Raw genomic sequence first — 27307 nt, 5'->3', positions numbered from 1 at the left:
TGTATACCCGTCCACATCTGTATTAGAAAAGTATAGCATTGCAGCAGAGTTTACTACACAGATTCCTAAAAGGCTTTATGCCGCATTACATTTAGTTCCTGATCTCTGCTCTGCTACAGTATCACCAGTAACACTTGTATCTAAATTAGAGGAGGAAAAGATATTGTATCCCACTGTGTCTTCTCATAAATATGAACAAACAACGGAACTCACTGCACATATACCAGAAAAAACACAAGCAACCTCTATGTTTGTCCCTGAACTGGACTATGCCTCTACTCAATCTGTAACCCTTGTGTCAGAGGCTGGCCAGGTTGTAATGTATCCTTCTGTGTGTGTCCATACGCACGAAATCACAACAGAACTCATTACGTATATCCCAGAGAAAGTGCATGCAACTACACTATGTATTCCTGAACTGGACTATGCATCTATCCAGCCTATTACACTTATGTCTGAAGCTAACCAGTCTATAGTACACCCTAAGTTGTCTGTTGATAAACACGAACACGCAACAACAGAGGAATTCTCTATTTATATTCCAGAGAAAGTGCATGCGACTATGAAGTGTATTCCTGACCTGGATTATGCATCTATCCAGCCTATTACACTTGTGTCTGAAGCTGGCCAGATTGTAAGATATCCTATCTGGTCTGTTGATAAACACGAACACACAACAGAGGAACTCACTCCTTATATTCCAGGAAAAGAACATGCAACTGCACAGCATATTCCTGAGCTGCAGTGTGCAGCTGTCCTTCCTATTACCGTTGTGTCTGAAGCTGGCCAGACCGTAATGTATCCTTCTTTATCTGTTCTTGAACACGAACACACAGATGGATTTACTCCTTCTATTCCCGAGAAAATCTATGCAACTACAAAGTTTATTCCTGAGCTGGACTATGCATCTATCCAGCCTGTTGCACTTGTTTCTGAAAGTGGCCAGATTGTACGGTATCCTACTTGGTCTGTCCATGAATGTGAATATACAGCAGAGGAACTTACTCTTTGTTTACCAGAGAGCGTTCATGCAGGCTCACAATATGCTCCTGCATTGGACTATGTAATTGTTCAGCCCGTTACTATTGTATCTGAAGCTGGCCAGAGAGTTTCGTATCCTACTATTTCTACACACAAGCAAGAACATTTAACAGAGGATTTCACTCCTTATTTCCCGGAGAAAGTTAAGGCAGTGATACAATATGTTCCTAATCTGGACTGTGCGTCTGTCCAGTCTATTACTGTTGTGTCTGAAGCTGGCCAGGCTATAATGTATCCTTCTTCAGTTGTTCTTGAACACGAACACACAACAGAAGAATTTACTTCTACTATCCCAGAAAGAGTGCATGCAACTATAAAGCGTATTCCAGAAATGGAGTATGCATCTGTCCAGCCTATTACCCTCGTGTCTGAAGATGGCCAGACTGTAAGGCATCCTACCTTTTCTGTTGATAAACACGAACACACAACAGAGGAATTTATTCCTTCTACTCCAGAGAAGGTCCATGCAGTTGTCCAAAGTATTCCTGAATTGGACTATGCATCTATACAGCCTCTTACACTTGTGTCTGAGAGTGGCCAGACTGTAAGATATCCTACCTTTTCTGTTGATAAACACGAACACACAACAGAGGAATTTATTCCTTCTACTCCAGAGAAGGTCCATGCAGTTGTCCAGAGTATTCCTGAATTAGACTATGCATCTATACAGCCTCTTACACTTGTGTCTGAGAGTGGCCAGACTGTAAGATATCCTACCTCTTCTGTTGATAAACACGAACACACAACAGAGGAATTTATTCCTTCTACTCCAGAGAAGGTCCATGCAGTTGTCCAAAGTATTCCTGAATTGGACTATGCATCTATACAGCCTCTTACACTTGTGTCTGAGAGTGGCCAGACTGTAAGATATCCTACCTTTTCTGTTGATAGACACGAACACACAACAGAGGAATTTATTCCTTCTACTCCAGAGAAGGTCCATGCAGTTGTCCAAAGTATTCCTGAATTGGACTGTGCATCTATACAGCCTCTTACACTTGTGTCTGAGAGTGGCCAGACTGTAAGATATCCTACCTTTTCTGTTGATAGACACGAACACACAACAGAGGAATTTATTCCTTCTATTCCAGAGAAGGTCCATGTAGTTGTCCAAAGTATTCCTGAACTGGGCTGTGCATCTATCCAGCCTTTTACAATTGTGTCTGAGCGTGGTCAGACTGTAAGGCATCCTACCTTTTCTATTGATGAACACGAACACACAACAGAGGAATTTATCCCTTCTACTCCAGAGAAGGACCATGTAGTTGTCCAAACTATTCCTGAACTGGACTATGCATGTATCCAGCCTATTACACTTGTGTCTGAAGCTGGTCAGACTGTAAGATATCCTAGCTTGTCTGTTGATAAACACGAACTCACAACAACGGAGGAACTCACTCCTTATGTCCCGGAAAAAGTTCATGCAACTATACAGTGTATTCCTGAATTGTGCTATGCATCTATCCAGCCTATTACTGTTGTATCTGAAGCTGGTCAAACTATAGTACATCCTGCCTTGTCTGTTGAAAAACACGAACACACAACAACAGATGAACTCACTCCTTACATCCCAGAGAGAATCCATGCAACCGTACATTATATTCCTGACCTGGACTGTGCATCTATCCAGGCTCTTACAGTTGTGTCTGAAGTTGGCCAGACTGTAATATACCCTTCTTCATCTGTTTTTGAACACGAACACACCACGGAAGAATTTGCTCCTTCTGTCCCAGAGAAATTGCATGCAATTACAAAGTGTATTCCTGAACTGGACTATGCATCTATCCAGCATATTACACTTGTTTCCGAAGCTGGCCAGACTATAGTACATCCTACGTTGTCTGTCCATGAACACCAACACTTACTAGAGGAATTTACTTTGTGTACTCCAGAGAAAACACATGCAGTCACATTGTTTGTTCCTGATCTAGACTGTGCAACCGTCCAGCCTATTACTGTTGTGTCTGAAGTAGGGAAACCTGTTATGTATCCTTCAACATCTGTCATACATCAACACGAACATCCAAGAGAGTTCATCACACATGCTCCAGAAATGGATCATGCAACTGCTACAGAATTTTATGTAGAACTGGGCTTTGCAACTACCCAGCCTTTAACACTAGTATCCGAGACAGGTCTTACTATATTGTTCCCATCCACATCCGTGCATGAACCAGATTATAAAACTACAGAGCTCATTCATGATACTATAGAAACAGATATTTTATCTATAGCAACACAAGATTTCCATCCTGAGCTTGACTTTGGTTTTGCAACTGTTGAACCGATTACTCTGATATCACAGGAAGACCTCGCACGTACACAACAACCTCGTACATCATTCAGAGAACTGGACAGAGCCCCTACACATCCCGTCACTCTTACCCCTTCACGTGATGATTCCTGCATGTCTCCTATAACCCAAACCTCTGTACCACCCCATACAGGCATCCCGACAGCAGGACCGTCTCCCACAGTATCTGAAACGAAGGCGGAGGATGTACAATACAGTGAAGTAGATCAAGACATAAAACAGACTGATGTAACCCAGAAACACTCTCCTGTGATGGCAACACAACACACTGGGTGGGGGGAAATTTCAGAAGAATCTGAAACAAAAAAATCAACCATCACTTTTACACCAGATCAAAAGGCTAAACGTCCTATAGAGAAAATTATCAGTACAGCGTTCGTTGAGCCTGTGGATGTTAATAAAACTCAGGTGGATGTTTCTGAAAATATAGAGCAAGAAACGTCAACACGAGAGGTTTCCCTTAAGACTGTTAAACAACGGGTCATCGAACAGTCTGACGAAGATGAATTAACGCATGAGGTTATGGTAGGAATTGGTGTCGAGTCTGGGAGTGTCAGAATGCCTCAGGAAACTTTAGTCACTACTCTCGGTATGCGTATTGAACCAAAAGAAGTCTTTGAATCTTCATTTCATATTCCCACAGTGCATGCTCCCGAAGTGGAATCTGACACTCGATCTCTTGAAAAGTCGACAATTGAGATTGAGGAATTAGAGGAGGAAGATGAATTAAACAAAGAATTAAATATTCGAAAACCAAAGACAGTCGAATCAGAGGATGATATTATTGTCGAATATGTAGATGAGACGACACCCGTCAAAGCTCAACAGACGGTTGAGCCAAGTGATGACCGAGTCTTTGCACAGGCTAGTTTCCCAGTTGTATATTCAGATAAACCCACAGATAAACCACACATCCGCGTTACACAAACACATGAGAGTGTAATTCTAAAGGATGGTGTACTTTCTCAACAAAAAATTACTATCTTTTCTAGTACAGAAGACACAGAACAAAGTGTAGTTAGACCACAACTTGAAATTGTAGAGATAGACGATTCAGTGGAAAGTCCTGCAACAGAATGTAAAGTAACTTTCCCAGAAGCCCACCGCGGTTCATTAGACATTACAACACCAGAGGACGTACAGATAGCTCCCGTAGTGAAAACTAAAGAGGAACCTCATGAAAAGCTTACACAGGAAGAGAAAGATCTTATCGAAATGTTTCCGGAATGTGTGCTCAAGCCTCTTCCTCAGGTTGTAGAATGTAAAGCCGTACAATCCAAAGTTGAATACGAGAGAGCTTCTGTTACTGAAACACTGTCGTTCATTGGTCCATCTTCCTCGAAATCTGTAATTAAATCTCGCACTATTAAAGTAGAGGAAGATGACGAGGAGGAGAAGCAAGACACTCGTTATGTTAAGCTAGGCGATGATGAATTACACCTTACAGATGCACCTACAGAATTGGCCCAGACAGATTTGACACTCACATCTCCCTTGCAAATTGTCCCTGTGTCCAGTGTTATCCAAGAACATGTCTCTACACAACAACACGACACTTATGAAGACGAAAAAGTAACATCCATTCTTGTGCCTTCCATGACATCCACAGAATCTGAGGTTATATCCTCGGAGTCCATTTCCACTCCTTCGACAGAATGGAGCGAAACCACAGAAATAACAATGGAGCATACTTCCGTCCTAGAAAAAAGCGAACCAAGAAAAGAGAAAGCAAAAGCCATTATAGCTGACGATGTTAAAGACTCTTTAACTATAACGGAAAGTCATACAGAAGAACAGACAGCACCATGGGTTAAGGAAGAAAGGATTCACCTCAAAAAATCAATCAGTATTACACCTGATGTAGTTGCTTCTGAATCTATTCAAGTAACAGACACTAAGGTTGAAGATATGTTTGATACGTTGAGAACTGAGAAAAGAGAGGAAGTTAAAGCAACTGTTACTGAAGAACTAAAAGACTCCTTAACCATAACTGAAAAGATTCCGGAAGAACAACCAACACCTTGGAGACAGGGTGAGAAGGTGCCATTCCGAACAGAGAGTGTTAAACCAGAGCTAATTCCTTCAGAATCACTTCAGGTAATTGATACTAAGGTAGAAGACGCATATGCAACTCTTCAGATTGAAAAGGGCGAACAAGTGAAGGCAACAGTTACTGAAGAACTTAAAGACTCTGTTACTGTAACTGAAAAGATACCAGAAGAACGACCAACACCTTGGAAACAAGGTGAGAAAGTTCCATTCAGAACAGAGAGTATTAAACCTGAGCTGGTTCATTCAGAGTCAATTCAGGTTACAGATACAAAGGTTGAAGATAGCTATGTTACGCTTGAGACACAAGAAAAGTCTGAAGTAAAAGCTACAGTTACCGAAGAACTAAAGGACTCTGTTACTGTAACTGAAAAGATACCAGAAGAACGACCAACACCTTGGAAACAAGGTGAGAAAGTTCCATTCAGAACAGAGAGTATCAAACCTGAGCTGGTTCATTCAGAGTCAATTCAGGTTACAGACACAAAGGTTGAAGATAGCTATGTTACGCTTGAGACACAAGAGAGTTCAGAAGCGAAAGCAACAGTTACTGAAGAACTGAAGGACTCGTTAACAATAACTGAAAAGATACCAGAAGAACGACCAACACCTTGGAAACAAGGTGAGAAAGTGCCATTCAGAACAGAGAGTATTAAACCTGAGCTGGTTCATTCAGAGTCAATTCAGGTTACAGATACAAAGGTTGAAGATAGCTATGTTACGCTTGAGACACAAGAGAGTTCAGAAGCGAAAGCAACAGTTACTGAAGAACTGAAGGACTCGTTAACAATAACTGAAAAGATACCAGAAGAACGACCAACACCTTGGAAACAAGGTGAGAAAGTGCCATTCAGAACAGAGAGTATTAAACCTGAGCTGGTTCATTCAGAGTCAATTCAGGTTACAGATACAAAGGTTGAAGATAGCTATGTTACGCTTGAGAAACAAGAGAGTTCAGAAGCGAAAGCAACAGTTACTGAAGAACTGAAGGACTCTGTTACTGTTACTGAGAAGATACCAGAAGAACGACCAACACCTTGGAAACAAGGTGAGAAAGTTCCATTCAGAACAGAGAGTATCAAACCTGAGCTGGTTCATTCAGAGTCAATTCAGGTTACAGACACAAAGGTTGAAGATAGCTATGTTACGCTTGAGACACAAGAGAGTTCAGAAGCGAAAGCAACAGTTACTGAAGAACTGAAGGACTCGTTAACAATAACTGAAAAGATACCAGAAGAACGACCAACACCTTGGAAACAAGGTGAGAAAGTGCCATTCAGAACAGAGAGTATCAAACCTGAGCTGGTTCATTCAGAGTCAATTCAGGTTACAGACACAAAGGTTGAAGATAGCTATGTTACGCTTGAGACACAAGAGAGTTCAGAAGCGAAAGCAACAGTTACTGAAGAACTGAAGGACTCGTTAACAATAACTGAAAAGATACCAGAAGAACGACCAACACCTTGGAAACAAGGTGAGAAAGTGCCATTCAGAACAGAGAGTATTAAACCTGAGCTGGTTCATTCAGAGTCAATTCAGGTTACAGATACAAAGGTTGAAGATAGCTATGTTACACTTGAGACAGAAGAAAAGTCTGAAGTAAAAGCTACAGTTACCGAAGAACTAAAGGACTCTGTTACTGTTACTGAGAAGATACCAGAAGAACGACCAACACCTTGGAAACAAGGTGAGAAAGTTCCATTCAGAACAGAGAGTATCAAACCTGAATTAGTTCATTCTGAACCAATTCAGGTCATTGACACGAAGGTAGAAGATACCTATGTTACTCTAGAAACACAAGAGAGTTCACAAGTAAGAGCAACAGTTACTGAAGATCTTAAAGATTCGTTAACGATAACAGAGAAAATACCTGAAGAACAACCAACACCTTGGAGACAAGGTGAAAAAATTCCGTTTAGAACAGAGAGTATTAAACCTGAGCTGGTTCATTCAGAGTCAATTCAGGTTACAGACACAAAGGTTGAAGATACATATGTTACACTTGAGACACAAGAAAAGTCTGAAGTGAAAGCAACAATTACCGAAGAACTAAAGGACTCTGTTACTGTTACTGAGAAGATACCAGAAGAACGACCAACACCTTGGAAACAAGGTGAGAAAGTTCCATTCAGAACAGAGAGTATCAAACCTGAGCTGGTTCATTCAGAGTCAATTCAGGTTACAGACACAAAGGTTGAAGATAGCTATGTTACGCTTGAGACACAAGAGAGTTCAGAAGCGAAAGCAACAGTTACTGAAGAACTGAAGGACTCGTTAACAATAACTGAAAAGATACCAGAAGAACAACCAACACCTTGGAGACAAGGTGAGAAGGTTCCATTCAGAACAGAGAGTATTAAACCTGAGCTGGTTCATTCAGAGTCAATTCAGGTTACAGATACAAAGGTTGAAGATAGCTATGTTATGCTTGAGACACAAGGGAGTTCAGAAGCGAAAGCAACAGTTACTGAAGAACTTAAAGACTCATTAACGGTAACTGAGAAAATACCAGTAGAACAGCCGACACCTTGGCAGCAGGGTGAGAAAATACCTCTCAAAACTGAAAGCATCAAGCCTGAGTTAGTCCCATCAGAGCCTATTGAAGTCACGGACACAAAAACTATTGATACTTGTGTTAGTTTCCAGAAAGAAGAAAGTGAGGAAGTTAAAGCAATAGTTACAAAGGATGTTAAAGATTCTGTTACTGTTACTGAGAGACTTTCTGAAGAGCAACCATATCCTATGAAGAAACCCCAAAGAGTTACAGCAGACTCTGCTCAGCATATGCTTATGGTAATGGAACATGATTCAATTTCTGTGACTGAAGTTTATGCTAAAGAAGGTGGTACTCACTTTGAGGCTGAAAAAGCAGAAGTACAAAAAGCCACTGGGAAATTGGAACCATTAGAAGCTCTTACCACGACTGACCAACGAAGCGAGGAATACTTTTCTCAGCTCTCTGATATGTTGAAGTCGACGGAAAAGGCTACTGTTTTGGATCAAGATACAAAACATACATTAGAAGTTACTGAGCAAGTCGCTCATGAAAGTATTGGTGATCTGAAGAAAATAGATCGTGTGTATGAAAATCTTAAGTGTGGTGTCATTGGCCAAAACGCTGCGTTGACACAGGAAATCTGGGTTCATGATGCAGAAGAGACATATGAATCGAAGGCTCCTAAAACAGCCTTTACAAAGCAATCAACAGTTACAAAGGAGTCAGAAGCGGTGATTATTGCAGAACCAAAATTAGAAGAAGATACTGTGCAGTGGGAAAAACGTGAAGATTTATTAGAAAAAGCGAAGCCAAACGTTCAAGAACTAAGACACATCCAAGTTTCCGAAACCTTTAAAGCAGACAAAGAGGATATTTTCACCCAACCCACAGCTTTGAAACAACAAGGAAAACCTTCGGAAGTCCAGCCCTTAGAAGCTCTTACGGTTCAAGGTCATGATGTGCAAGAAGATGCTGCATCATGGAAGTCTCGTGTTGACAAAGAACAGAGAGCTAGAGCGTCTATTTTAGAAAATATGCCTCTAAATGTCTTGGAACTTCAACAACATGATTCAATTAAAGAATATAAAGTAGATAAACCATTCGAAGCACATGCAACCCAAATGGAGGGAAAAAGAGAAGCTTTGGCTGTGTCCGAAGTTAAGGCTGTGTCTCCTGTTCGTGAGATTTCGAAGACTGAAACAAAGCAAGAGCATGCTGAGGTTATTCATGCAAAGAATACTTCTGTGGTGATTTCATCATCTGAAGTTCAAGAGAGTGAAGCACCTTTGAAAATCCAACGTCCAGTGGCAGTACATGCAGATGGACTAGATTTTGATGCTTACCATTCATTAACAATTGCAGACACTGAGGTTCAGTTACCAGTTGATATTCTAAGCAAGCCAGAGCTTTTAACTGGGACAGCAAAGACAAGCTTTATTCCACAAAAAGCATTGGAAATCTTAGAATCTCAGACTCACCAAAAAGAGCAGGAATTCCAGCCAACCAAGGCTGCAGATGTGAAGTTGGAGGGGAAAGTTGAATGTAGTGAGTATTCTCTTGAAGTCAGAGAAACCAAAGCTCAGTCGCCCATCAGGGATCTGAAAGAAAGAAAACCTGATTTAGATGTGGCTAGTGCATCCCTTATTCCACAAAAGTCTGTGAAGGTTTCAGAAGTTTCGGTAAGCTACAAGGAAGAAGAATTTAAAGAAACTCCCAGATATTCACACACAGCAACATCAGAACAACTTCCTGGTCATCACCCTCTTCATGTAACTCAGAGCAATGTTCAGGATAGCACAATAGATTTCCAGCCTCTTGTTCCCCAAGAAGAAGTTGCATCTATGGATCTTAAGGGTTTCCATGCAGCAGCTGTCACTGAAGTCCATGCCGAACAAGGTGAAGAGGTATATAAGCCTGACAAGCTTCCATTCACTACTGCCAAATCTGATCTTGTAGAGGGTATGCAGCCTATTATAACCGAAGAAGTGTGTACCTCTTCCTCTGTGCAGGACTTCTCTGTTCCTGACTTACCAAAATCTAGAGAAGCTACCAAAGGGTTTGAAGAAAAGAAAGCTGTATCCATTCATGAAACTGATACTCATGAAAAGGAAGGACCATTTTCTGAAACAAAACCTTTACAGATACAGTTACAATCCAAGATTAATGGCGGGCTAGAGCCCCTCCTCATAACTGAAGTAGAAAGTGAAGAATCTACTGGTAACGTTGTACCAAAATCAGTACCTACCATGGAGAGCGCAAGGATTGAACTCACACATTCTACAAAGGTTGCATTGTCATCTGGTGTCCTTATAAACGAGCGAGAGGGTTGGCACGAAGAAACTAAACCAGAAGTCCAGAAAGCCGAAGGTATTATTAGTGAAGATGAAGCAATTACAGTATCAGAAACTCTTCTACAATCAGGAACTGAAGAACTTTTGATAGCACCTATTCCAAAGACTGAGGAGGGAACAGGCTCATTAGTTCCGTCAAAGACAGCAACCGTCTCGGAAGTTATTCTTCATGAGAAAGAAGGAATTCACAAATCCAGCACCTATTCGACAGTCTCTTTGCAGGGTCAAACACAACCTCCTAATCTACCCTTAATTGTGCAAGAAACGCGCACCGAATCTAGCGTGACTGAAATGGCAGACCAAAAGGTTCAACCCTCTGAGTCTGCATCAGTATCACTTATTGCACACCAGATTGCCTCTGCCTCAGATGTTGGGGTGAGTGAGAAAGAAGGCATATACAAACAGGTTAAACCAAAGGAAGATCTTGCTAGTGTAGAATATGAAAGTGAAAAGGCTCCTATACAGGTAAGTGAAACTCGAGCAGAATCACCCGTGAGAGATTTTAAAGATAAGAAGCCACAAGATGCACAGGCAAAACCGTATATCATACCACAGAAGGCTGTTGCTGTATCGGAAACAGAGACCAAAGATAAGGAAGGGATACTGAAGATGGAAAAACCAGCAACAGTTACTCTGGAGTCTGATATTACCCAGCCTTTGCATCCAGTGACAGTGTCTGAGGTGACAGCAGATTCAAGTGTGCGTAATCTTACTATAGATAAAATAAATGAAGAGCAAGCCGAAACAAGTCATATTCCTCATCGTGTGGCAGCTGTTAGTGAGGCAATGATTCACTTGAAAGAAGACGAGTACCACGAAATTAAACCAGTTCCTGTTGCACCCAAGGAATTCCACACTCCTGGTCATGAGTCCGTTGTAGTAACTGAAACCCGCCCTGAATCGCCTATTACTAGTCACGAAGAAAAGGAAGTTCCGAAGAGTAAAGCAAAAAGTGAAGTAATTTCGCAAGATACAGTGCAGGTACAGGAAATCCGAGTTCATGAGTCAGAAAGTGATTTTGAAACTGTTGCACCAAAGCATTCAGTTGGTGAGTCACTCAGAATTCCGGAACATATTTTGGCAATATCTACGAGCATCGAACCATCAGACTGCCTTCAGAAATTGGCTGAAGCTGATCACATTGTAAGTAAAACTGCAACATTTACGGTTAATCCACAACAAGCGGCGGAAGTGTTACAGCATATTGTTAGTGAAGCGGGAAATATATTGATCGATGAGAAACAAGAAAGAAAGACAGCAAACCCAGTTATCGAAGAAATGCAGTCGGTGTCCGTGTCGGAAGTTAGTGCTGAAACGAAAGAACAAAATTACATTGCGGAAAAACCATATGTACACAACGTGGAAGCCAAACCAGTCATTATTCCCCTCCACCTTGCTAATGTTGCCCATCCTGATATTGCGGAACAGGAGGGTGACATCCCTAAACTTGATATCCCTAGTACCACCCACGCTAAACTCCACTTTACTCCACACACATCTAAACAAGTAAGTCAACAGCAACCTGATATACTTCCAGGCATATTTAAACCAGAACAACCTATTCTGGCTACAGGTAACATTGTAATGGAACAGGCTACACATGTCTCAGGCTCTCAGGAAGTTGTTGTTGAGACTGTAGCAGAAGAAGCAATCAAAAGTACTCCACAGACTAAACAAGCACACCCTCTTTTCGATACACAAGAAACTATCTCTGTGATGCAAGTGTCGGTTCTTAATCAAACAGAACTAATGGAAGATGCCACCAAACCTACGCCTGCAGTCGCTCAGCCAGCTCACGTCACTCAGCATAGTGTTCACGTCGAAGAAGTTGATTTGCGGGAGTCCTCATCATCAGTTACATTTGAAAAAACAACTGAACGAACGGCTACTACGGTGTTTGATGAGAGAGAGCACGTTACTGTATCGGAAGTAAAATCGAATGAACTTCCTATGGACCTAAAGGAGAAAATGATTGAAGGAAAGGCGACACCCATAATAAAGCCTCATGAAACAGTCACTGTGTCCTCTGTTACTGTGGCTGAACATTATGAAGAAGCCAAGCGCCATGAACCCAAAATGGAAAAGGCTGAGCCAGTTACAACACCACAGCAATGTGCTTCTATTGAAGAAACTAAAGTTCATGAAAGCTCAGGTGAAATAGAAATTAAACGTCCTACAGAAGAAAGAGCTACAACTCATGTATCAAAACGTGAATCTGTTATGGTATCAGAGGTGAAAGCAGAAGAAAAGCCAGTTTCGCTTAGGGATAGAACTCCATCACAGGAGAGAGCAAAGAGAGTTGTTTCTAAGCAAAAGCATGTCATTGTGTCAGAGATGTCAACTGTAGAAGCTCCAGGATTTGTTGAACACAGGAAACCTTATGAAGACAAGGCTAAAGCAGTTTTATCTCAAAGAGAGTCAGTTATAGTATCCGAGGTACGACCTGAGGAGGCTACAAGGTCCGCTAAACAAAGAACTCCTTCACAGGAACGTGCACGAAAGGTGTTGTCTCAAAAAGAGTCATTTGTTGTCGAAGAAGTCAAAGTTCATGAGGTACCTAAGGACCTTCCAAAAGGAAAACCCAAATCTGATAAAGCAAAGAAGGTGATGTCTCAACAGGAATCTATTTCTGTTCAGGAAACAAGGGTTGAAGCACATACAGGGGACCTCTCGCAAATGAAGCCGAAAGAAGAGAAGGCCATGCAAATACTAACAAATCAGTCGTCGGTGTCAGTGTCCGAAATTTCAACTCAAGAAATGCCTGTACAAATGCCAGAATATAAACCAGAAAAAACACATTCAGCCAAAACCAAAATAGATCACAGAGAGGTCGTCACAATTTCTGAGGTGACTGCTGACGAAGTTCCTCATATAGTTCCTGAAGCAAAAAGGAAAACAGAAACTGCCAATATGATTTTGCCAGATACGAGAGAAACCATCCAAATCTCGGAAGTTTCAGCACAAGAGACTTCACAGAGTGTTGTGCAGGTAAAGACAAAGGAAGAATATGCTCAAATTGTTGTTAAGCCGACTGAGTCCATCAGTGTGTCACAGACACAAGTTCATGAGTCTGTCGATGATGTTCATGTAGCAAAGCATAAGGAAGAAAAAGCTTTCACAATTCTTCCACAACAGGATTCCATTACTGTGCAAGAGATAACTGTGAAAGAGGCTCCACAAGATATGAAGGATCACAAACCGAAAACTGAACAAGCAAAATCTATTTTATCACCACGACAATCAATTGCAGTCGAGGAGATTAACATTAAAGAAAGCCCAGGATCAGTGGATGAAGTGAAGCCAAAGACAGAGCAAGCAAAATCTAGTATCTCTCCTCACGAATCGCTAACTGTTGAAGAAGTGACGGTAAAGGAAACACATAAAGATATCACCGAGACAAAACCGAAGTCACAGACAGCCACGTCGATTTGGTCTGAGCAGGAGTCTATTTCTGTTCAAGAAATATCAGTAAAGGAAGCTCCAGGATCAGTAAAAGACGTAAAGCCGAAGACAGAGACAGCAACATCAATTATTTCTCCTCACGAGTCACTTACCATTCAAGAGATATCTGTAAAAGAAGCACCCGAGGATATTAAAGACGGAAAGCCAAAAACAGAGCGAGCCACATCAGTCTTGTCTCCTCAAGAGTCTATCGCTGTTCAAGAGGTGTCTGTGAAAGAGGCTCCTGGATCAGTGAAGGATGTAGTTCCAAAGCAGGAAAAAGCTACATCTATTATTTCTACTCACGAATCACTCACTGTTCATGAAGTGACCGTGAAAGAGGAACCAGAGGATATATCAGATAAGAAACCGAAAACTGAACAAGCCACTTCAATTCTATCAGAACAGGAGTCTATTGCTGTTGAAGAAATCTCTGTAAAAGAAGCTCCTGGCTCAGTAAAAGATTTGAAGCTAAAGACAGAACAAGCAGCTCCAATTGTTTCTCCCCACGAGTCGCTTACTGTTCAAGAGGTAGCAGTAAAGGAAGCTCCTGTAGATATTACTGACAAGAAACCCAAGTCAGAAAAGGCAACTTCAGTTTTGTCTCAGCAAGAATCCATTGCTGTACAGGAAGTATCTGTGAAAGAAGCTCCTGCTGCAATGGAGACTGAAATGCCAAAGACAGAGCAAGCTAAATCAATTATTTCTCCTCATCAGTCGCTCACTGTCCAAGAGGTGACAGTAAAGGAGGCGTCAGGAAACATTAGTGATAAAAAGCCTAAAACGGAGAAAGCAACTTCAATATTATCTGAACAGGAATCCATATCAGTCCATGAAATATCAGTAAAAGAAGCTCCTGGCTCAATTAAGGATATGAAACCCAAAACCGAGCAAGCAACGTCAGTTTTATCCCCACATCAATCTCTTACCGTTCAAGAAGTGTCGGTTAAAGAAGCTTCTGAAGACTTAAGTGACAAAAAGCAAAAAACTGAAAAGGCAACCTCAGTCTTATCTGAGCAAGAGTCTATTTCTGTTCAAGAAGTGTTGGTAAAAGAAGCTCCTGGCTCAGTGAAAGATGAAAAGCCAAAGACAGAACAAGCAGTTTCAATTATTTCTCCTCACGAATCACTCACTGTCCAGGAAATATCTGTTAAAGAAGCTCCAACAGAAATAACTGATAAAAAACCTAAGCAAGAAAAAGCGACTTCAGTACTGTCTGAACAAGAATCCATCTCTGTTCAGGAAATATCTGTGAAAGAAGCTCCTGGGTCGATGAAAGATGCAAAACCAAAGACAGAACAAGCAACCTCAATTATTTCTCCTCACGAATCGCTCACTGTCGAGGAAGTATCTGTTAAAGAAGCTCCATCAGATTTAAGTGATAAAAAACCAAAGACAGAAAAAGCAACTTCAGTATTATCTGAACAGGAATCCATTTCTGTTCAAGAAGTTACGGTAAAAGATGCTACTGGTTCACTAAAAGATGCAAAGCCTAAGACAGAACAAGCAACATCAATCATTTCTCCACATGAGTCACTAACTGTTCAAGAAATTTCTGTTAAAGAAGCGCCAACAGACATAAGTGATCGAAAACCCAAATCAGAGAAAGCAGTTTCAATACTTTCTGAACAAGAGTCCATTTCTGTTCAAGAAATATCGGTAAAGGAAGCCCCTGGTTCAGTAGAATTAGCTAAGACAAAGACAGAACAAGCTACATCTATTATTTCTCCCTACGAATCAATTTCCATCCAAGAAATATCTGTGAAGGAAGCTCCCACAGATTTAAGGGACAAAAAGCCGAAATCTGAGAAAGCAACCTCAATTTTGTCAGAACAGGAATCGATTGCTGTGCAGGAGGTATCTGTGAAAGAAGCTCCAGGTTCGATAGAGGAATCAAAGCCTAAAACAGAACAGGCTAAATCATCAATATCTCCACACGAATCACTTACAGTTCAAGAAGTGTTAGTGAAGGAAGCCTCAACAGATATCAGCGACAAGAAGCCGAAGACAGAAAAAGCGACTTCAATATTGTCTCAGCAGGAGTCTATTGCTGTTCAAGAAGTGTCAGTAAAAGAAGCTCCTGGGTCAGTAGAAGAAGTTAAACCTAAAACTGAGCAAGCAACATCTATTCTTTCTCAACACGTATCTCTCACTGTTCAAGAAGTAACGGTAAAGGAAGTCTCATCAGATATTAGTGATAAAAAGCCAAAGACGGAGAAAGCCACTTCCATTCTATCTGAACAACAGTCTATTTCGGTTCAAGAAATCTCTGTGAAGGAAGCTCCTGGTTCAGTGAAAGAAGAGAAGTTTAAACCAGAACAAGCTACATCAGTAATTTCGCCACATGAATCACTAACCGTTCAAGAAGTCTCGGTTAAAGAATCTTCTGGAGATATTAGTGACAAAAAACCTAAAACAGAGAAAGCAACATCAATATTGTCTGAACAAGAGTCGATTGCTGTTCAAGAGATTTCTGTGAAAGAAGCTCCAGGGACAATGGCAGATGTTAAACCCAAAACAGAACAAGCAACATCTATCATTTCTGAGCATCAGTCGCTTACTGTTCAAGAGATTACCGTAAAAGAAGCTCCAACAGACATAAGTGATAAAAAGCCTAAACCAGAAAAGGCAACTTCAATACTGTCTGAACAAGAATCCATTTCCGTACAAGAAATAACAGTAAAGGAAGCTCCAGGCACAGTACGGGAAGAAAAGCTGAAGACAGAGCAAGCAACTTCCATCATTTCTCCTCACGAGTCACTTACTGTGCAAGAAGTGTCTGTTAAAGAAGCTTCAACAGACATAACTGACAAAAAACCGAAGACTGAAAAAGCTACTTCTGTATTTTCTGAACAGGAATCTATTTCTGTACAAGAAGTATCGGTGAAGGAAGCTCCTGGCTCTGTGAAAGATGTGAAGCCCAAGTCTCAACAAGCAACATCCATCTTGTCTGAACAGGAATCCATTTCTGTTCAAGAAATATCTGTAAAGGAAGCTCCTGTGTCTCTTAAAGATTCAAAGCCAAAAACAGAACAAGCAACTTCTGTCATTTCTCCTCTCGAATCACTTACTGTCCAGGAAGTGTCAGTTAAAGAAGTTCCAACAGACATTACTGACAAAAAGCCAAAGGAAGAGAAAGCAACTTCAATTTTGTCAGAACAGGAGTCCATCTCTGTTCAAGAAGTGTCGGTGAAGGAAGCTCCAGGATCGATGAAGGACGCAAAGCCAAAAACTGAACAGGCAACGTCTATCATTTCTGAACTCTTATCACTAACTGTTCAGGAAGTATCTGTGAAAGAATCTTCTGATGATTTTGACGAGAAAAAACCAAAGACTGAGAAGGCAACTTCCATTTTGTCAGAACAGGAGTCCATCTCTGTTCAAGAAATTTCGGTAAAAGACGCTCCAGGGTCCGTGAAAGAAATGAAGCCAAAGACGGAGCAAGCTACGTCCATTATTTCTCCTCACGAGTCTATAACTGTACAAGAGGTATCTGTGAAGGAAGTTCCAGGGGATATCAGCGATGTAAAGCCAAAAACAGAGAAGGCGACATCCATATTGTCTGAACGGGAATCCATCTCTGTTCAAGAAATATCTGTAAAAGAAGAACCTGGATCAATGAAAGATGCAAAGCCAAAGACTGAACAAGCAACTTCTGTTATTTCTCCTCACGAATCACTTACCGTCCAGGAAATATCTGTTAAGGAAGCTCCAACAGACATAGCTGACAAAAAACCAAAGGAAGAAAAAGCAACTTCAGTTTTGTCCGAACAGGAATCTATTTCTGTACAAGAAGTGTCGGTGAAGGAAGCTCCAGGATCGATGAAGGATGCAAAGCCAAAGACAGAACAAGCAACATCTGTAATTTCTCCTCACGAATCACTTACTGTCCAGGAAGTGTCTGTTAGAGAAGCTCCCACTGACATAACTGACAAAAAACCGAAGGAAGAGAAAGCAACTTCAATTTTGTCTGAACAGGAATCTATTTCTGTACAAGAAGTGTCGGTGAAGGAAGCTGCAGGATCGATGAAGGATGCAAAGCCAAAGACTGAACAGGCAACTTCGGTCATTTCTGAACTCTTATCACTAACTGTTCAGGAAGTATCGGTGAAAGAATCCTCTGATGATTTTGACGAGAAAAAACCAAAGACTGAGAAGGCAACTTCCATTTTGTCAGAACAGGAGTCCATCTCTGTTCAAGAAATTTCGGTAAAAGACGCTCCAGGGTCCGTGAAAGAAATGAAGCCAAAGACGGAGCAAGCTACGTCCATTATTTCTCCTCACGAGTCTATAACTGTACAAGAGGTATCTGTGAAGGAAGTTCCAGGGGATATCAGCGATGTAAAGCCAAAAACAGAGAAGGCGACATCCATATTGTCTGAACGGGAATCCATCTCTGTTCAAGAAATATCTGTAAAAGAAGAACCTGGATCAATGAAAGATGCAAAGCCGAAGACTGAACAAGCAACTTCTGTAATTTCTCCTCACGAATCACTTACTGTCCAGGAAATATCTGTTAAGGAAGCTCCAACAGACATAGCTGACAAAAAACCAAAGGAAGAGAAAGCAACTTCAATTTTGTCCGAACAGGAATCTATTTCTGTACAAGAAGTGTCGGTGAAGGAAGCTCCAGGATCGATGAAGGATGCAAAGCCAAAAACAGAGCAAGCAACATCTGTAATTTCTCCTCACGAATCACTTACTATCCAGGAAGTGTCTGTTAAGGAAGCTCCAACAGAGATCAGTGACAAAAAACCAAAAGAAGAGAAAGCAACTTCAATTTTGTCTGAGCAGGAATCTATTTCTGTACAAGAAGTGTCGGTGAAGGAAGCTCCAGGATCGATGAAGGATGCGAAGCCAAAGACTGAACAAGCAACGTCTGTCATTTCTGAACTTCTGTCACTAACTGTCCAGGAAGTATCGGTGAAAGAATCATCAGATGATTTTGACGAGAAAAAACCAAAGACTGAGAAGGCAACTTCCATTTTGTCAGAACAGGAGTCCATCTCTGTTCAAGAAATTTCAGTGAAGGAAGCTCCAGGTTCGATGAAGGATGCTAAACCAAAGACGGAACAAGCAACTTCCGTTATTTCTCCTCACGAATCACTGACTGTCCAGGAAGTCTCTGTTAAAGAAGCTCCGTCAGACATAACTGATAAGAAACCAAAGGAAGAGAAAGCAACTTCAATTTTGTCTGAACAGGAATCTATTTCTGTACAAGAAGTGTCGGTGAAGGAAGCTCCAGGATCGATGAAGGATGCAAAGCCAAAAACAGAACAAGCAACTTCTGTAATTTCTCCTCACGAATCACTTACTGTCCAGGAAGTGTCTGTTAGAGAAGTTCCCACGGACATAACTGACAAAAAACCAAAGGAAGAGAAAGCAACTTCGATTTTGTCTGAACAGGAATCTATTTCTGTACAAGAAGTGTCGGTGAAGGAAGCTCCAGGATCGATGAAGGATGCAAAGCCAAAAACTGAGCAGGCAACGTCTATCATTTCTGAACTCTTATCACTAACTGTTCAGGAAGTATCGGTGAAAGAATCTTCTGATGATTTTGACGAGAAAAAACCAAAAACTGAGAAAGCAACTTCCATTCTGTCAGAACAAGAGTCCATTTCTGTTCAAGAAATTTCAGTAAAAGACGCTCCAGGGTCCGTGAAAGAACTGAAGCCAAAGACGGAGCAAGCTACGTCCATTATTTCTCCTCACGAGTCTATAACTGTACAAGAGGTATCTGTGAAGGAAGTTCCAGGGGATATCAGCGATGTAAAGCCAAAAACAGAGAAGGCGACATCCATATTGTCTGAACGAGAATCCATCTCTGTTCAAGAAATATCTGTAAAAGAAGAACCTGGATCAATGAAAGATGCAAAGCCAAAGACTGAACAAGCAGCTTCTGTAATTTCTCCTCACGAATCAATTACCGTCCAGGAAGTGTCTGTTAGAGAAGTTCCCACGGATATAACTGACAAAAAACCAAAGGAAGAGAAAGCAACTTCAATTTTGTCTGAACAGGAGTCCATCTCTGTTCAAGAAATTTCAGTGAAGGAAGCTCCAGGATCGATGAAGGATGCAAAACCAAAAACAGAACAAGCAACTTCTGTAATTTCTCCTCACGAATCACTTACTGTCCAGGAAGTGTCTGTTAGAGAAGTTCCCACGGATATAACTGACAAAAAACCAAAGGAAGAGAAAGCAACTTCAATTTTGTCTGAACAGGAGTCCATCTCTGTTCAAGAAATTTCAGTGAAGGAAGCTCCAGGTTCGATGAAGGATGCAAAACCAAAGACGGAACAAGCAACTTCTGTAATTTCTCCTCACGAATCACTTACCGTCCAGGAAATATCTGTTAAAGAAGCTCCAACAGACATAGCTGACAAAAAACCAAAGGAAGAGAAAGCAACTTCAATTTTGTCTGAACAGGAATCTATTTCTGTACAAGAAGTGTCGGTGAAGGAAGCTCCAGGATCGATGAAGGATGCAACACCAAAAACAGAACAAGCAACTTCTGTAATTTCTCCTCACGAATCACTTACTGTCCAGGAAGTGTCTGTTAGAGAAGTTCCCACGGATATAACTGACAAAAAACCAAAGGAAGAGAAAGCAACTTCAATTTTGTCTGAACAGGAGTCCATCTCTGTTCAAGAAATTTCAGTGAAGGAAGCTCCAGGATCGATGAAGGATGCAAAACCAAAAACAGAACAAGCAACTTCTGTAATTTCTCCTCACGAATCACTTACTGTCCAGGAAGTGTCTGTTAGAGAAGTTCCCACGGATATAACTGACAAAAAACCAAAGGAAGAGAAAGCGACTTCAATTTTGTCTGAACAGGAATCTATCTCTGTTCAAGAAGTGTCGGTGAAGGAAGCTCCAGGATCGATGAAGGATGCAAAGCCAAAAACTGAACAGGCAACGTCTATTATTTCTGAACTCTTATCACTAACTGTTCAGGAAGTATCGGTGAAAGAATCTTCTGATGATTTTGACGAGCAAAAACCAAAGACTGAGAAGGCAACTTCAATTTTGTCAGAACAAGAGTCCATTTCTGTTCAAGAAATTTCAGTAAAAGAAGCTCCAGGTTCCATGGAGGAAGCAAAGCCAAAGACAGAAAAAGCTATATCCATATTATCGGAGCAAGAATCAATTTCTGTTCAAGAAATATCAGTGAAGGAAGCTCCTGGGTCAGTGAAGGATGCAAAGCCAAAGACAGAACAAGCAACTTCTGTTATTTCTCCTCACGAATCACTTACTGTCCAGGAAGTGTCTGTTAAGGAAGCTCCAACAGAGATCAGTGACAAAAAACCAAAAGAAGAGAAAGCAACTTCAATTTTGTCTGAACAGGAATCCATTTCTGTTCAAGAAGTGTCGGTGAAGGAAGCTCCAGGATCGATGAAGGATGCAAAGCCTAAGACTGAGCAAGCAACGTCTGTCATTTCTGAACTTCTGTCACTTACTGTTCAGGAAGTATCGGTGAAAGAATCTTCTGGCGATTTTAGTGATAAAAAACCGAAGACAGAGAAGGCAACTTCTATTTTGTCAGAACAGGAATCTATTTCCGTTCAGGAAATTTCTGTAAAAGAAGCTCCCAGTTCCATGGAAGAATCAAAGCCAAAAACAGAGCAAGCTACTACGATTATTTCTCCTCATGAATCTTTAACAGTGCAAGAGGTATCTGTGAAGGAAGCTCCGACTGATTTAAGTGATAAAAAACCTCAAACTCAGCAAGCAACCTCAGTATTATCGCCTCAAGAATCTATTTCAATTCAAGAGGTATCAGTTAGAGAAGTTCCTGGCCAAGTGCAAGATGCCAAGCCGAAAACGGAGCAAGCGACATCTGTCATATCTCCACATGAATCACTTACCGTTCAGGAGATAACAGTGAAAGAAGCTCCCAAAGAAATAGAAGATATAAAACCTAAAACAGAAAAAGCAACTTCTGTGTTATCTGAACAGGAGTCCATATCTGTTGAAGAAATCTTGGTGAAAGATGTTCCTGGGTCAATGGAAGACTTGAAGTTCAAGACTGAACAAGCATTCTCAGTAATTTCCCCTCACCAGTCACTTACTGTCGAAGAGATAACTATAAAGGAATCTCCGAAAGAATTAGCAGATGAGAAACCGAAAACGGAGAAGGCTAAATCACTTCTGTCACCGCAGGACTCCATTGCTGTAGAAGAGATCACAGTTAAAGAGTCCCCAGGCGATATTAAAGAAGTGAAGCCAAAATCTGAAACAGCAAAACAGGTTGTTAGCACCCAGGAATCAGTTTCAGTTAGTGAGGTTCAAGTTGAAGGGCAGACTCAAGAAATGGTTACTCCAAAACAGTTAAGTGAAACTGCAAAGGTTAGTTTAACAAAGAAAGATTCTGTTCAAGTTCTGGAAGTGGCTTCAGAGCTAGCACCAGACACTATTCCCGAAACTCGGCTAATCGAGGATAAGGCAAAGGTTATTGTAACTGAAAATCTCCAGCGTGCAGATCAGGAAGATGTAATTGTCTTAAGAGGACCTACGAAAGAAAAGAAAGTAATTGAAGTAGTAGAGGAATCAGACGAGGAACTTGTTAAAGAAGTTTCTGAGAGAGATGAAGAGGAAGTTGTTGAAGAAAAGATTAAATTAAAGCCTAAAAAGAAAAAGGTTATCAAGGAAGAGGTTACCGAGGAAGTTACAATCAAGAAACCAGAGGAGGTGGTTGAAGAAATAACCATCAAGAAACCAGAAGAGAAAATTGAAGAAGTCACAGAGGAAGTTCAAATAAAGAAAAAACCAAAGAAACAGACTGACGTTACAACTGAAGAAGTTACAGAAGAAGTCACAATCAAGAAACCAGAAAAGAAGGTTCCTGATGTCAAAGAAGAGGTAATAATTAAGAAACCAGAAGAAAAGATTGAGGAAATTACAGAGGAAGTGACCATAAGAAAACCAGAGGAGAAGATTGTTGAAGAAATAACCGAGGAGGTGCAAATTAAAAAGAAATCCAAGAAGAAACCCGAGCCGAAAATTGAAGAAGTGATCGAGGAAATCACGATCAAAAAACCAGAAGAAAAGGTTGAAGAAGTAATCCTGAAGAAACCAGAAGAAAAGGTGGTAGTAGAGGAGGTTACTGAAGAAGTGATGATCAAAGAACCAGAAGAGGTCACAGAAGAAGTAAAGATCAAGAGGAAGCCCAAGAAGAAGCCTGAACCCAAGATTGAAGAAGTTACTGAGGAAGTTACTCTCAAGAAACCAGAAGAAAATGTAGTAGAAGAGGTTACTGAAGAAGTGACGATCAAAGAACCAGAAGAGCAGGTAGTTGAAGAGGTCACAGAAGAAGTAAAGATCAAGAGGAAGCCCAAGAAGAAGCCTGAACCTGAGACTGAAGAAGTTACTGAGGAAGTTACCATCAAGAAACCAGAAGAAGAGGTTGTAGAAGAGGTTACTGAAGAAGTAATGATCAAGAGGAAACCTAAGAAGAAACCTGAACCTAAGATTGAAGAAGTTACTGAGGAAGTTACCATCAAGAAACCAGAAGAAAAGGTCGTTGAAGAAGAGACCATCAAGAAACCAGAAGAAAAGGTGGTAGAAGAGGTTACTGAAGAAGTGACGATCAAAGAACCAGAAGAGAAGGTTGTTGAAGAGGTCACAGAAGAAGTAAAGATCAAGAGGAAGCCCAAGAAGAAGCCTGAACCTAAGATTGAAGAAGTTACTGAGGAAGTTACCATCAAGAAACCAGAAGAAAAGGTCGTTGAAGAAGTGACCATCAAGAAACCAGAAGAAAAGGTGGTAGAAGAGGTTACTGAAGAAGTGACGATCAAAGAACCAGAAGAGAAGGTTGTTGAAGAGGTCACAGAAGAAGTAAAGATCAAGAGGAAGCCCAAGAAGAAGCCTGAACCTAAGATTGAAGAAGTTACTGAGGAAGTTACCATCAAGAAACCAGAAGAAGAGGTTGTAGAAGAGGTTACTGAAGAAGTAAAAATCAAGAGGAAACCTAAGAAGAAACCTGAACCTAAGATTGAAGAAGTTACTGAGGAAGTTACCATCAAGAAACCAGAAGAAAAGGTCGTTGAAGAAGTGACCATCAAGAAACCAGAAGAAAAGGTGGTAGAAGAGGTTACTGAAGAAGTGACGATCAAAGAACCAGAAGAGAAGGTTGTTGAAGAGGTCACAGAAGAAGTAAAGATCAAGAGGAAGCCCAAGAAGAAGCCTGAACCTAAGATTGAAGAAGTTACTGAGGAAGTTACCATCAAGAAACCAGAAGAAGAGGTTGTAGAAGAGGTTACTGAAGAAGTAAAGATCAAGAGGAAGCCCAAGAAGAAACCTGAACCTAAGATTGAAGAAGTTACTGAGGAAGTTATCATCAAGAAACCAGAAGAAAAGGTCGTTGAAGAAGAGACCATCAAGAAACCAGAAGAAAAGGTGGTAGAAGAGGTTACTGAAGAAGTGACGATCAAAGAACCAGAAGAGAAGGTTGTTGAAGAGGTCACAGAAGAAGTAAAGATCAAGAGGAAGCCCAAGAAGAAACCTGAACCTAAGATTGAAGAAGTTACTGAGGAAGTTACCATCAAGAAACCAGAAGAAGAGGTTGTAGAAGAGGTTACTGAGGAAGTGACGATCAAAGAACCAGAAGAGAAGGTTGTTGAAGAGGTCACAGAAGAAGTAAAGATCAAGAGGAAGCCCAAGAAAAAGCCTGAACTGAAGATTGAAGAAGTTACTGAAGAATTCACAATCAAAAAACCAGAGAAGGCTGCTGAAATGGCTGAAGAAGTAATACTTAAGAAACCAGAAGAAAAGGTTGTTGAAGAATTTACAGAAGAGATAATCATCAAAAAACCAGAAGAGAAGGTTGTTGAAGAAGTGACAGAGGAAGTTCAAATCAAGATGAAGCCCAAAAAGAAACCTGAGCCGAAGATTGAAGATGTTACAGAAGAAGTCACAATCAAGAAAACAGAGGAAGAGGTTCCTGAAGAGGTCACTGAAGAAGTGAAAATTAAGAGGAAACCAAAGAGGAAGCCTGAAATTAAGACCGAAGAAATTACTGAGGAAGTGACACTAAGGAAACCTGATGAAAAGATTGTTGAGGAGGTAACTCTCAGAAAACCAGAAGAGAAGATGGAAGAGGTTACTGAGGAAGTAACAATCAAAAAGCCAGAGGAGAAAGTTGTTGAAGAAGTAACAGAGGAAGTTCAAATTAAAATGAAACCGAAAAGGAAGCCTGAATTGCAGGTCGAAGAAGTTACTGAAGAACTCACTATTAAGAAGCCAGAAGAAGAAATTGTTGAAGAGGTTACTGAAGAAGTTAAAATTAAGAGGCCAAAGAAAAAATCTGTGCTCAAGACTGAGGAAATTAGTGAGGAAGTTGTCATCAAGAAACCAAAAGAGAAGGTCGTTGAAGATGTAACTGAAGAAGTGACCCTTAGGAAGCCCAGAGAAAAGATTGAGGAAGTAACTGAAGAGGTGACCATCACGAAGCCTGAGGATAAAGTTGTTGAAGAAGTTACTGAGGAAGTTCAGATAAAAATGAAACCAAAGAGAAAGCCAAAATTCGAGGTTGAAGAAATTACAGAGGAGTTGACGATCAAAAGGCCAGAAGAAAAAGTTGTTGAAGAAATCGCAGAGGAAGTTACTCTCGAGAAACCAGAAGAAAAGGTTGTTGAAGAAGTTACTGAGGAAGTACAGTTCAAGCTAAAGCCAAGGAAGAAACCTGAACCAAAATATGAGGAAATCTCTGAAGAAGTAACCATACTGAAGAAGCCTGAAGACAAAGTAGAGGAAATTGTTGAAGACGTTCATATAAAGATGAAACGCAAAGAGAAACCTCAGGAGAAGTTTGAAGATGTATCAGAAGAAGTAACAATTACAAAACCCGAAACTGTAGAGCAAGTCACTGAAGAAATAACTGAAGATGTGCAGATAAAGTTGAAACCCAAGAAAAAGCCTGATGTTAAGAGAGAAGAAGTAACTGAGGAAATCACAATCATTAAGAAAGAGGAATTATCTGAGGAGGAAAAGGATGATACTTCTGAAACTGTTCAAATTAAGAGAAAGCCAAGGAGAAAAATTACAACAAAGGAAGAAGAAATTACGGAAGTTACTATACAGAAGCCAAAACCAAAGGAGGAGCCTAGTGAAGAAATAAGTGAGGAGTTCATGCTCAAGAGACCCAAGCCTAAGCGACCAGAAGAGCCCCGAAAGGATGTATCAGAAGAGGTTACTATCAAACAGGAGTCTCCTGAACCAACTATAACTGAAGAGGTAACAGAGGAAGTCAGCATTAGAATGAAACCTAAGAGGAAGAAGCCAATTATTACTGAAGATATAAGTGAGGAATTTACTTTGAAAAAACCAAGAGAGCCAGAAGAGGAGGAAGAAGAGCCTAACGAAGTGAGTGAAGAAGTCACCATAAGGAGAAAGCCAAAGCCCTTCGTTAGAGAAACTCAAGAAATATCAGAAGAAGTTCAGATGAAATTAATAAAACCTGAAGATTTCACACATGAGGAGACAACGGAAGATGTACAAATTAAAATGAAGAGACCCAAGAAAAAATATTCAGTGACGGAGGAAACTATTGAATCCAAGATGATGATCCAGGAGTCTGATGAGGAAGAACCAGAAGTTATATATGAAGAGGTAGAAGATGTGGTGTTTACAAAACAGCTAATCAAAGATGATAGTGAATTTGTAGAGGAATTTGTTCAGCTTAGAAAGAGAAAACCTAAGAAGTCAAAGGTTGTTAGAGATGAGGGAGAAGAAACTGTGGTTATTAGAAAGGTTATTGACGAAACTGATACAGGACCGAAATATGAGGACATTGAAGAATCGTTCCAGGTGAAACTGCCGAAGAAAAAGAAATACAAGGTGGAGGAAGAAGAGGAAGTCGAGGTAGGTGTAAAAATGTGGAAAGAACCAACATTTGAAGTAGGGGAAGATGTACAAGAAAGTTTCAGAATAAAAGCTATGGAGCCCGAAGAGGAACAAGTCGAGGAATACGAGGACCGTGACGTTGAGGGTAAATTCACCTTTGATCTGCCAAGGAAACAAATACAGAAGCGCACAGAGGAAATTGAAACTACCCAAAAAATCAAGCTTCCTCCCCTACCTAAACAACCTCCCGTCTTCACCCAAGGTTAGAGATCCTAAAGGAGTCTTTTATTGCTCCTAATATACTCACAGTTAAATTAATCCCATCTCTGTTCTTTATTTTTATATTATATGATTTATTTATTTTTATTTGCTCGTGCAGTCTCTCTATTCTGTACCGTAGACAATTACTTAACGTATGCATAACACACTACAAAATTTCCATCGCCTATTTTTATCTTTATCAGTATCTATCATTGTAACTAGCGCTTGTCGATATTTGAGGGGAAATGTGGAATGACCTGCCTTGATAATGTTCACTTATCAAGACAGGTACAGCCAGTAGCGCTCAAACACTCGGCATAGTTCTTGTAGTTCACTCGTCATGAGACATGACATCTTTGTTGACATAATATTTCCACGCTAAGCTTATCTTTTTTTTTTCTTATCGTTGTGTCAGTGCTTCCGTTGTGAGGTTTTTCGTATTACGGAAATGTTTATTTTCTTGTAATTACGTTTCATTAATCCATTTCTTTTCAGATGATGCTAAAATTTTTA

The 27307-nt window shown here is 40.6% G+C and overlaps 1 protein-coding gene across 39 annotated transcripts in view; it reads left to right on the top strand.

The window, feature by feature from the left end:
* LOC128688941 (titin-like) overlaps positions 1–27307 on the top strand; it is a 297841-nt gene that overhangs the window by 213991 nt on the left and 56543 nt on the right. For 32 of the 39 annotated variants that reach the window (XM_070085579.1, XM_070085580.1, XM_070085586.1 and 29 more), the window contains one exon: positions 3489–26795. In XM_070085579.1, coding sequence (XP_069941680.1) covers positions 3489–26795 — 23307 coding nt within the window. The remainder of the gene's footprint in view (positions 1–3488; positions 26796–27307) is intronic. The other 7 variants (XM_070085617.1, XM_070085611.1, XM_070085601.1 and 4 more) reach the window with 3 other exon arrangements.

Source organism: Cherax quadricarinatus, chromosome 16, assembly GCF_038502225.1.
Source record: "Cherax quadricarinatus isolate ZL_2023a chromosome 16, ASM3850222v1, whole genome shotgun sequence".
Classification (NCBI taxonomy): Eukaryota; Metazoa; Arthropoda; class Malacostraca; order Decapoda; family Parastacidae; genus Cherax; species Cherax quadricarinatus.
This window is presented reverse-complemented; position numbering and strand designations above follow the sequence as displayed.